This window comes from Triturus cristatus, chromosome 8, assembly GCF_964204655.1.
Source record: "Triturus cristatus chromosome 8, aTriCri1.1, whole genome shotgun sequence".
Lineage (NCBI taxonomy): Eukaryota > Metazoa > Chordata > Amphibia > Caudata > Salamandridae > Triturus > Triturus cristatus.
The window spans coordinates 458,710,576-458,723,055 of NC_140591.1; the positions used below are offsets into that span (position 1 = coordinate 458,710,576).

General features: G+C 47.1%; 1 protein-coding gene across 4 annotated transcripts in view; it reads left to right on the forward strand.

The window, feature by feature from the left end:
• The window catches only part of FNDC3A (fibronectin type III domain containing 3A), a 1,314,248-nt gene that overhangs the window by 299,214 nt on the left and 1,002,554 nt on the right, over window positions 1-12,480 (forward strand). For all 4 annotated transcript variants that reach the window (XM_085621888.1, XM_085621893.1, XM_085621890.1 and 1 more), the window contains exon 3: window positions 1,556-1,692. In XM_085621888.1, coding sequence (XP_085478014.1) covers window positions 1,591-1,692 — 102 coding nt within the window. In that variant the 5' untranslated portion in view covers window positions 1,556-1,590. The remainder of the gene's footprint in view (window positions 1-1,555; window positions 1,693-12,480) is intronic.

A 12,480-nucleotide genomic window follows, 5' to 3' on the forward strand; every position in this document is an offset into this window, starting at 1 on the left:
GTGGTTGTGTGAGTGTGGTTGTGTGTGGTTGTGTGTGTGGGTGTGGTTGTGTGGTTGGGTGTGTGTTTGTGTGTGTGTGTGGTTGTGTGTGTGGTTGTGTGGGTGTGGTTGTGGATGTGATTGTGCGTGTGGTTGTGTGTGGTTGTGGTGGTGTGTGTGTGGTTGTGTGTGTGGTTATGGTTTGTGTGTGTGTGGTTGTGCTTGTGGTTTGTGTGTGGTTGTGTGTGTGACAGTAATACTAAAAGCATCTAAAAATAAGGGAACACAAACATCGAGTTTGTGGAAAGAGAAAGCACGTTGTAAGTCAAAGGGGCGCAGCAAAGCATTAACACAACAACAAAACACACAAGATCACTTAGCAAAGACTGAGTGCTGATAATGGATACACACAGCCCATCATCTTAAGAGTTGGATTGCAGCGAATGTGCACTCAAACCTGCCCCCTCCTTGTGAGTTGCACCCCATATTTCATGAGTTGTAACTGCTGCACCAACCATAGCGCTTTGAGATCTAAAGCGCTACATAGGTCTAATCGATTAACCAGTCGCCAACATGCTGTGCTTTTAAAGAGAATGTGCCAAAAGTTTCCAGCTTCCTCATCATTTCCTCATGAAAGCACCAACGAAAGGACTCCCTGAATGGTGCAATGGACATGAAGCAGCCGCTACGATCGGAAAGAAACACTGTGAACGTTGTCCAGTTTCACAGTAACATTTCCTTAATGTTCTTTAAGTCACAAAACAGTAATACTAAAAGCATCTCAAAATAAAGGAACCCAAACATCGAGTTTGTGGAAAGAGAAAGCACGTTGTAAGTCAACGGGCGCAGCAAAGCATTAACACAACAACATGTTCTTTGATGTTTGATCTTCTTTGAACGAGAACATCAAAGGGGCGCGGCGAAAGTGATCGCGGGTGAAAGTGGAAGTGATCGCGGGCGCTTAATGAGCATGACGAAGTTTGCCAGCCTCTGCTCCTAAGCGCGCGCCCGCGCACATGCACTGTAGCTCTAGGCTGGCCATGGTAGCATTTTTTGAGCCCTCACAAAAAGTCTCGCCAGACCAGCGCATGCGCTGGGTCAGGCAAGACCTAAAAACATAATGCAACTTTAAAGAAATTATAACCTAAAGTAAGGGGAAGAATTCCACTCAATTTATTTGCCGAAAACATTTTTATAACGAGCTGTAAATGCATGCTGTAGGAAACTAGGCATTTTTTTGCTGAATGCTCAATATATTTGTATGATCCATTCAGCTCACTAGAAAAGAGACAGCTATGATTTTCTAGTTTGTTTTTGGAATACATCCGTTTCATGGGATAGCGTTGGCATCTTAAAAGCAAATGGAACAGGGATCTGTATCTTTCTTCTCGTGTGTGTTTCAGCTCAGAGCATCATTCCTTCACAATCGAGTCTCGCACCCCAAGTGAATATTATTACTGTGTATTTTGGTGTAAAATACAGTGATGTCACTCCTCAAATTTTCGATCTGACACAATAAAGTATTTTTGAGCGTTTGTTGTTTAGCAGTTTAACATTCGGAGTGTGTTTTTTTCAGATTTTGAAGGCCATCCTGTAGATTTATGTTGGTCAATGATGGCAGAGCCTCCGCCACCAGTGGAAAACACGCCACTAAACACTAGTGAAGTTACACTTCATACATCTCCAATTGTAAATGCAGAAGGAGCCCAGCAGGTAAGGCTCTATTTCCATAACTCTAGCAACCTGCACATTTTCATGTGTATGAGGATGTCAATGGTATTTTACTGGTAGATAAAGTTTTTCACAGCATTGCTTTTTCAACGTCTAAAGGGAGTATTTTACAAATGCTAGACATATAATTAGGTCGAAGCCTACCAGACAGCACATCTGTCTGGTTTACTGAAGACATATTGGGGGCATTCTGAAAGTTTCCTTGGACATGCATTCCGTCCGTTGCTTACCATTGGATCTATGGTTTGTAACTCACATTTGTTTACTTAGTATTGGTTGGCTTTTTTTGTTTGAGGCTGTCCGCCATGTGTTTGTCCCTCTTGTGAATCATTTCCTATTTACTGCATTCTTCCAAGAGTGCTTGCTTTCTGTAAACAGGTGTTTAAATGTTGTTCTTATCTGGTCACATTTGCTGTGTATTCAAAGACAGAGGTCAATGTCAGGCTCTGTCTTCCGAGGGAGCTTGATGGTTAATTTGTTTTCCTCTGACTTCAAAGTAAGAGGCATTATCTGATAATCTGGGGGTGTGAAAGGGTGGCTTTTTTCCATTTGATTCTGTGTAGAGTTGTCTCGTCTTTTTCAGTTGATCTCCCTGCCTCTGTTCCAGCTTCTGAGTTTTGCCAACACCGTCACACCTTTGGGTAATGTGCACCCTACACATTTATTTTACTTACTTACCAAAGGCTTTTTTCTAGCACACAATATAATTTAAATGGCTGTTAATGAAGTGTGCAAACATTTCAGAATTAGGAAAGTCCAAGTGAATCAAAATTTTGGGTAATTCTGAAGTGTGCTGGAAACAAATATTTGAATACGATCAAAACTAATCAATACACTAGGTGATGCCATTTCCACACATTATTGTTTTTGCGCTGTATAATTTGATCGCTAAAACTGTATAGCTGTGCATATATTATGGACATTTCAATTGAAAATGAGTTGTCTGTTATGGCAGTGCACTACCACACCAAAAATGCTCCACTGTACACCACTCCACTCTACGATGCTCTACTCTATGCCAGTCTATACCACTATACGCCCTTCCCGCTTATGCCACTCTACTCTATGAAACTCTACTCCACGTCACTCTACTCCACACTTCTCCACACCACTACACTCTACACCGCACTTCTCTACTCCACTCTGCTCCACCCTCCAACACTCTATTCCACTGTATGACACCTCATTCTACAATAGTCTACTTCACTCTATGCCACTCCACTTTACACCACTCTAGGCCACTCTTCTACAGTCTACTCTATTCAACTCTTTGCCTCTCAGATACTCTACTCCATTCTACAAAACTCCACTGCATGCTTCCCCACTCTACTCTACGCCACTCCCATCTAGGCCACTCTGCATCTCTCTATGACACTCTACTCTATGACACCCCACTCTACCATACTCCACTCTGGAACTCTGTGCTAATCTACTATACTCAATGCCATTTCACTTTACTCCATGGCCCTCCACTCTACGTCCCTTAATTTTACACTTGTCACTATACGACCCTTCACTGAATGACCTTCCACTCTACACCACTCTACACCACTCTACACCACTCTATACCACTCTACACCGCTCAACTTCATCCTACTCTACTACATGATATGCCACTCCACTGTACGCCACTGCACTCTACAACACTCCACTCTGTGACAGTTCAGTCTGCGACACGACTCTCCAAATCTGCAACACTCTACAATCCACCTTTCTATGCTCCTCTACTCTACAACATTCTTTGCCAATCCACACCACACTACTCCACTGTACGCTACTCTGAAACACTTTATTACACTCTGACACTTAACTGCACCTTACACCACTTCACTCTACGACACTCCACAAAACTACACTCTGACACTCCACGACACTCCACTCCATTCCACTTTACTCTACGACAGTCTACACCCCTCCATGCTAAGCTCCTTCCTTCTGATATTCAACTGTACAGCACTCCACTCTACAACACTCTACTCCACCATACTCTACTTCACTCTATCCATGACACTCTACTTCATGACACTCTACAACTTTCCACTCCTTCTGACACTCTACTCTGATACTCCACTCTGACACTCTACGCCATGACACTCTACTCTATGCCACAACACTTTATGCCGCAACACTCCGCAACATTCCACTCCACACCAGTCTACAACACTCCACTCTGACACTCAACTCCACTCAATTCTACAACACTCTGCTCCAGTCTACGCACCTCCCTCCGTGCTACTACGTGCCAGTTTACTCCACTCTACGAAACTCCACCCAAGAACTACTCCACTCTCTTACTCCACTGTACACCACTCTACTCCACTCAGTGTCACCCCAGTCTACGACACTCTATACCACTCCACAACACTCCACTCTACTCTATGCCACTCAATACCACCCCAGTCTACGTCACTCTAGAGCACTCCACACTACTCTACACCACACCACTCCACTCTACTCAACTGTACGACACTCCAAAGTACGACACTCTAATCTGCCACATTCAATGCTCCTCCACTCTGCGATACTCTACACCAATCCACAAACCTCCACAACATGCGTTGCCACTCTACGCTGACTCTTTACTCCACTCTACAACACTTTACTACACTCTATGACACTTTAATGCACCCTACACCACAACACTTCACTCTATTCCACAAGATGCCACTACACTTTGACACTCAAATCCACTTTGACATTCAACTACACTCTGCGACACTTGACGACAGTCTACACCCCTCCACTCTGAAATTCATCTCTGACACTCCACTCTGTGCCACTTTACTTCACTCTACGCCACTGTACTCGGCTCCACTGTCTGCCTCCGTACCCTACTCCACTCTATCAATGATACTTTAGTCCATGACACTCTAGAAACTGCCACTCTACGACCCTCCACTCCACAATACTCCATTCTGCGACACTCCACTCTATGGCACGACACTCCAATTTACGCCACAACACTCTACTTTACTCCACAACACTCTACTTTACTCCACAACCCTCTACCTTACGCCACAACCCTCTACTACTCCACTTTATGCCACTCCACTTTGTGCCACTCCACTCTGACACTCTACTACGCTCTACGACCCTCTATGCAACTCCCTCATGCCAATATACTCCACTCTGAGAATCCACTTTACTCCACTCTATGACACAATACTTCCACTCCACACTATTCCACACCACTCAATGCCACCCAAGTCTGCGACACTCTATACCACTCCACAACACTCTACACCACTCTACTCCATGACAGTCCATTCTAATTCACGACACTCCTCTCTACTTCACGGCACCACTTCACAACACTCCATGCTACTACACAACACCCCACTCTTCAACACTGCTTTTTACGACACTACATGACACTCCTCACCATGATGCCATGCCACTCCACTCTACGCCACTTCACCCTACAAACTCTTCTCCACTCATCGACACTCCATGCCACTCTCCTCTACACTTTTAAATTTTAGCCATGCTAAATAGCAGCCACGCTGGTGTACAACATGGCTAAAGCACATTAGCAAAGCCAATAGCTCTGGCATAGGCAAGACCTATTGGCTTTGCCAATGCTTGTTTTTCGCCTGGAGTGAATAATCAGCTACTTAGGTGTTTTGTTTCCTTGAATTAAAAGCACTAGCCATTGTTCAAACAGTGACTCTATAGCTCTGTTGGCTACTTTTTGCTTCATGTTACACTGTTTTTGACTAGTCTGACTGGGATCCTGCTAATCAGGACCCCAGTCTATCTGCCTTCTCCCTAAACTGTTATGTCATGTACTTAGGTACACTCCAGATTGGATACTGGGGTACCCGTATCAGTCTCTAGTATATGGTACCCACATACCCAGGGCATAGGTACCCCAGAGGCCTCCCATGGGCTGAACCATGTATTATGCCACCCATGAGAGGCCATGCAAAATGGATCTACAGGCCTGCCATTGCAGCCTGTGTAAGTTGGTGCATGCACCACTTACTAAAGATATAGGTTTACTATGTTTAAGGGTCACTACACTTAAAACCTATAAGTCACCCCTATAGCAGGCCTTGATAATCCTGAAGGCAGGGTGCTTGGTTCTAAGTGAGAGGGTGCCACTGCATGAGCAGGATACCCCTGCAGCCTACGGAGTCCATTCTCCCGGGTTGTTAGTGCTTTTACCATTTACGACATATAGAGTGGCATTACGTGACCGCATTTAGTATCAAACATTGTGGAATCATACCCCCACACCGTTGTGAGGTATGATTCCACCCCTCAGAAATGAGCTTTGTGTTTTCCCTGGATTTCCGGTACCTGCCTTCTAGTCCTGGCCGCCCATAATGGTTGCTGCCGACCAGAGACACATTTCTGCGCTCCTGCTGCTGAGCCAAGTTTGAGCAGAGGAAGGCAGGACAATAAGCATCCTGCCTCCCAGACAGGATTTAGTGTATTAGGCCTGGGTGGGTGCCCTTGCCAGCGACCAAAATTCTTCATGAGGGGCACATTTGGTGTCCCTGTGCATAGTCCAGTTCATACCAGTCCTGGGAGCCGTTGGCTCCTGCTCTGGCACAAAACTGGACAAAGGACATGGGAGTAACCTCCCCACTGTCCTGACCCTCCCCTGGGAGGGTCCTCTGAATCTGTCCAACCCTCTCTCGTGGGTACAAAAGGGATTACTGGCTGTAGGACTCTAGATTCGACGTGGACAAGATTCTGAACCAGAAACCACTGACCTTCGACCGTCTGGGCACGCTGGAATTGTTTTGGGCCCGGCTTCGTCTCACACTCAGTCCAAAGTATCGTCTGTGCCCGTGCACCATACAGGTGCCATGCAGAACCTGTGGAGCATCAAGGACAACTGCAGATATCTCCCTTGGAGTGAAGAAGTCACTCCCCTGCAACCGCAGGCACCACATCTCAACCGACCCGTCTACTGCTCCTGTGCTCCTACGGACTCCGAAGGCTCCAGCAACACAGGAGGTGGGTTTCCTAGTCCCCCGAGGTCCGAGCTGCCCTCTCACCGAGTTTAACGACAGAATCCCTCGTGGGGGCAGCAATACCCATACCCCTAGGAACAAAATGCGAGGTGGGTCGCACACCGCTCGTCATACTAGCAAATAGCCCCATAGGATTCTGGAGGATGTAGTGACAGCGGCGGGTACACCTATGCCACGAGTAAAAAGTTAAAATGCCATCCCTGGACACGTGTTTCGAGGTAATTGCCTCTCGTCAGCAGGGAGCAGGTAAGTATGCGGGGTGCCAAGTAGACTGCCCAAAAATTATTATCAGGTATAGTACCTCTCACGGCGCGCGGGTGCGGGGTCCGGGCTCGTCAACCCATGGCTCAGGGAGCTTAAATACAAAATGCGAGGTGGGTCGCACACCGCTCGTCATACTAGCAAATAGCCCCATAGGATTCTGGAGGATGTAGTGACAGCGGCGGGTACACCTATGCCACGAGTAAAAAGTTAAAATGCCATCCCTGGACACGTGTTTCGAGGTAATTGCCTCTCGTCAGCAGGGAGCAGGTAAGTATGCGGGGTGCCAAGTAGACTGCCCAAAAATTATTATCAGGTATAGTACCTCTCACGGCGCGCGGGTGCGGGGTCCGGGCTCGTCAACCCATGGCTCAGGGAGCTTAAATACAAAATGCGAGGTGGGTCGCACACCGCTCGTCATACTAGCAAATAGCCCCATAGGATTCTGGAGGATGTAGTGACAGCGGCGGGTACACCTATGCCACGAGTAAAAAGTTAAAATGCCATCCCTGGACACGTGTTTCGAGGTAATTGCCTCTCGTCAGCAGGGAGCAGGTAAGTATGCGGGGTGCTCATTTTTGGCAGTCTACAGCACCCCGCATACGTACCTGCTCCCTGCTGACGAGAGGCAATTACCTCGAAACACGTGTCCAGGGATGGCATTTTAAACTTTTTACTCGTGGCATAGGTGTACCCGCCGCTGTCACTACATCCTCCAGAATCCTATGGGGCTATTTGCTAGTATGACGAGCGGAGTGCGACCCACTTCGCATTTTGTATTTAAAGCTGCCTGAGCTATGGGTTGACGAGCCCGGATCCCGCACCCGCGCGCCGTGAGAGGTACTATACCTGATCATTTTTGGCAGTCTACAGCACCCCGCATACGTACCTGCTCCCTGCTGACGAGAGGCAATTACCTCGAAACACGTGTCCAGGGATGGCATTTTAAACTTTTTACTCGTGGCATAGGTGTACCCGCCGCTGTCACTACATCCTCCAGAATCCTATGGGGCTATTTGCTAGTATGACGAGCGGAGTGCGACCCACTTCGCATTTTGTATTTAAAGCTCCCTGAGCTATGGGTTGACGAGCCCGGATCCCGCACCCGCGCGCCGTGAGAGGTACTATACCTGATCATTTTTGGCAGTCTACAGCACCCCGCATACGTACCTGCTCCCTGCTGACGAGAGGCAATTACCTCGAAACACGTGTCCAGGGATGGCATTTTAAACTTTTTACTCGTGGCATAGGTGTACCCGCCGCTGTCACTACATCCTCCAGAATCCTATGGGGCTATTTGCTAGTATGACGAGCGGAGTGCGACCCACTTCGCATTTTGTATTTAAAGCTCCCTGAGCTATGGGTTGACGAGCCCGGATCCCGCACCCGCGCGCCGTGAGAGGTACTATACCTGATCATTTTTGGCAGTCTACAGCACCCCGCATACGTACCTGCTCCCTGCTGACGAGAGGCAATTACCTCGAAACACGTGTCCAGGGATGGCATTTTAAACTTTTTACTCGTGGCATAGGTGTACCCGCCGCTGTCACTACATCCTCCAGAATCCTATGGGGCTATTTGCTAGTATGACGAGCGGAGTGCGACCCACTTCGCATTTTGTATTTAAAGCTCCCTGAGCTATGGGTTGACGAGCCCGGATCCCGCACCCGCGCGCCGTGAGAGGTACTATACCTGATCATTTTTGGCAGTCTACAGCACCCCGCATACGTACCTGCTCCCTGCTGACGAGAGGCAATTACCTCGAAACACGTGTCCAGGGATGGCATTTTAAACTTTTTACTCGTGGCATAGGTGTACCCGCCGCTGTCACTACATCCTCCAGAATCCTATGGGGCTATTTGCTAGTATGACGAGCGGAGTGCGACCCACTTCGCATTTCATACCCCTAGGAACCGCGTACTTTTGAAAGTGCTTATGCTTGTTGGCGTTCCAAAAACAAGTGCACTGGGCTCCGAGTAGCCCCGACCTCTGGCATCATTTCCAACAAAGAACTTCAGCCTCCTCACATCCAGTGTTCCGTGGGTTGTTGCTTTGTAAATCTGTTCGAGGTCCCCTTGCAGATCCTGTGCCTCCGACCTGTGGGCCCTCTTGAGGGTCAACTTTGCTTTTCTTGGGCTCCCCTGGGTGCTCCAGGCTTCCCTGACACCCCTATGTTTGGTGAGTCGCCTGGACCTTGCTGGTCGAACCGTAACCTTTCTTGACCATCATCGTGGCTGCCGCTGCCAAGGCTTGTTGGGGCTCCAGCTGGACACTGACCCACCAGCACTTGATTTCCTTCGTGGGACAGCTCGTATCTGGCTCCTGGTCGTCCTCGACGTTTCCTGGTAGCTTCAGAGTCAAGAACCCCCTCAACGCACCTGAAGCGTCCGACATCGGTGGGCGTTCGTCTACAGAGCCCCTTGTCACTCCTGAGTGACCCCGACTCTGTCCCCTCTACTTTCAGGTACTCTTCCTCTAAAATCCACCTTTGGATTCCATCAGACACTTTTCTTCTTCCCAGCAGTGGCTCTTCTTCAAAGTCCTCCATAGAGATCGATGGGGGTTTCCGACGCCACTTCAGACCTATGCACCGGCTCCCCTGGGATAGTTAACTCTGGTACTATGGTATCCACAGGTGGGGTGACTCTCCAACCTCCTAAGTTCCACAGGGTTTCTTTGAAGTCCACTGGGAAGGGTCCTTAATCTTTAAAACTGCAACTGCGACTCTCCCATAGAATTTTAAGTCGCACGCGGTCATGTTCCCACACTGCACCCATCCCCCATGGTGTGCCTACTTACTCACCTTGGGTGGTTCCTTGGAGTCCCAGCGATTCTACATCCTCTAGACACTGTCTTGACTTGAGTTGTGTTTCTTATACCACTGTTTTAGTATATGGCTTGGTCTCCCCCTGGAGCCCACTGTGTATTAGTGCTACTTACGATTGTTTCTGTGTTACAGTATTGTGTGCTTTGTGTTTATTTGCGTGTAGCAGATACTGTGAGGTATTTAGAGTGTGTTATAATAATAAATACATATTTTTAGGACTACTGTGTGGTTCTCCTTTCATTTAACCAATACAATAAGGTTGCATTCTGGTAAAACAAGCTGCTTAGCATTCCTTCAAGGCTAAGCCTGAAGGCTGCTCTCCACAGCTACCACTTGGATAGCTTTCTAAGGTTATCTTTGACCTTTTAAATAACCGTAAGGGTTGTTTGGACTGGTACAGGGTGCCCACTTTAATTAGTGGACAGCATATACCAGGCCAACTTCTTACATGGTCGTTTAGTGAATGATCATTTTTGATGCCGCTACACTATGCACCCACATCGCCAGCCAAGCGATAGTCCAGACACACCACCAGCCATGGACGGTCCACACACACCTCCACACATGTGCCATCTACGCAAACCGCAAGCCAAGCGACAGTCCACGCACACTGCCAGCCAAGCGCTAGTCCACACACATGGCCAGCTAAGCGCAAGTCCATATATACGGCCAGCAAAAAGCAGGTTCTCACCCAGCCAGCTAAACGCCAGTACACACAGACCACAAGCCGATCTCCAGTTCACACACACAAGCTAGTTTCTAGTGGCAGATAATGCTAAAAATTATGCTGATCTTCCCCAGGGGAGAGGCAGAAGCAGCCAAAATGTGTTCACAATAAAAGGGTAGCAACCCTTGCCTAAGGGGTCACTCCCTGACACTCCCATAAACATATCTCTGGTGCCTAGTGGGCTTTCTACCCCTCGTGGAGGAGGGGGGGCAGGGGCGAAAAAATGCAGCTATTTTTGGGGGGGAGGAGGGCATTGACATTACCCATTATGGGCAGTCCACGCCTATCTTTTATTTAAAAAAATCCCTGGTGTCTAGTGGGCTTTCTTCCACCTCTGAAAACAGAACGGGGTAATAACCCCATCTTCCCCCTCAAGGCGGGCAGAAAGACTGTTCATTTTGTGTTTGGGGGGGTGGGGGCATTGGCATGTCATTTTGGGCAGCCACCACCCCTACATATTCAAAACAAAAAGTCCCTGGTACCTATTGGGCTTTCTCCCCCCCCTGGTGGCAGATCAGGGGCTAGTACCCTCATCTGCCCCCCCCCAGGGGTGCAAAAGACTTCTGTTCTGGGCAGTCTCCATTAGCTGAGCATATTTAAAAATCAAAGCGTGACATCCAGAAAGCGGGCATTGTTCGGAGTTAGAAAAACAAGATGGGAGGGAGCGGCAGAGAGTTTGCAATACCCGCAGAGCCTAAAGGAAAGTAAACAATGTTGTTTTTTTTTAAAGAAAGATAGGGGGATGGACGCCACACTAAAGCGCTGCTTTAAAGAGGCAGTGCTGTGTCTGGCTGGATATAAAAGAAACAACCGAACAACATGTCGTACCTGCTTCTGTAAGACGTTAATTAGGTAAATAGTTCTCCCAAAATGCTAATGAAAGCTACAGAGTAAGGACACATGTAAGGCGGGCTGTCCTTATGGAAGGTAACAACAGGAGAGCGAGCGCTTCTAAGGAGGGACTACTAAGCCTATTAACTAATCAAAAGCTTCTTGATTAATCAAAAACCATCATTTACAAAGGAATGGAAGAGAAGCCAATTGTAAAGATGGGCATAACATGGGCGAAGTTTAATGCCCGTATCCTGAATAAGACATATAGATACACGCATTGCAAGTGCTTTAAGCCAACATAATGCAGATAACTGTCATAACTCTAGTACGGATGTACATAATAATATACCTGTTGACAGGTTTGACGGGTAACAGTATTACATTGAAGACGAGTTTTCATTGTTAAAATTTAACCACTTCCAAATCAAATCATGCATTGAGCGCATGTGTATAGGTATTAATGTTACCAATGTCGATTTTTCTAACTTATTTTAAGTTTTGTTAAGCTTTATCACATTTTGGAATTGTTTATTTTATTTCATTAACATGGTATTAGAGTATCAGACCACAGATATATTCATTCAAAGCAGTAAATACTCGATGTTTATATTTGATCAAGATGGCCACATCTGTGAACATTGCTTGCTTTGCCAGTCCTATTTTTATCTTTCACTTTTACTCTTCACTTCCTGCACTTGCGGTTTCCGCATCCTGTGACATACCAGGGATGCGTAGTGGATTTAAATACACAAACGCCACGGTTGCACTGCATCACTTAGATTTCCGGCACACGAGGGATACGTTTCGAAAGACGGCTCAGTAAGCCTTTTTCTATTGGGACTTAAGAATCTTTTGGAGTTGTGATTATAGCGTGTCAAGTCGTGGCTTTTCTTTTCAACAACACGAGAAGCGGTTCTATAGAAGTTGCGCCACTTCCACACTTTTATACCAATTGGCGAGACGTGCACGCATTTCTTATTCGATTCAGAATTGCGGTAAGCTACCATGCACATCTTAACACAGCACGTACTAATGTTACCGGGTTAAAATTGAGCACGTTTTGATTATGGTTTTATTTTTTTTAATTTCTCTACAGTTTTTCACGGATTGTTCATGGGGATAATCTTACCGTTCGT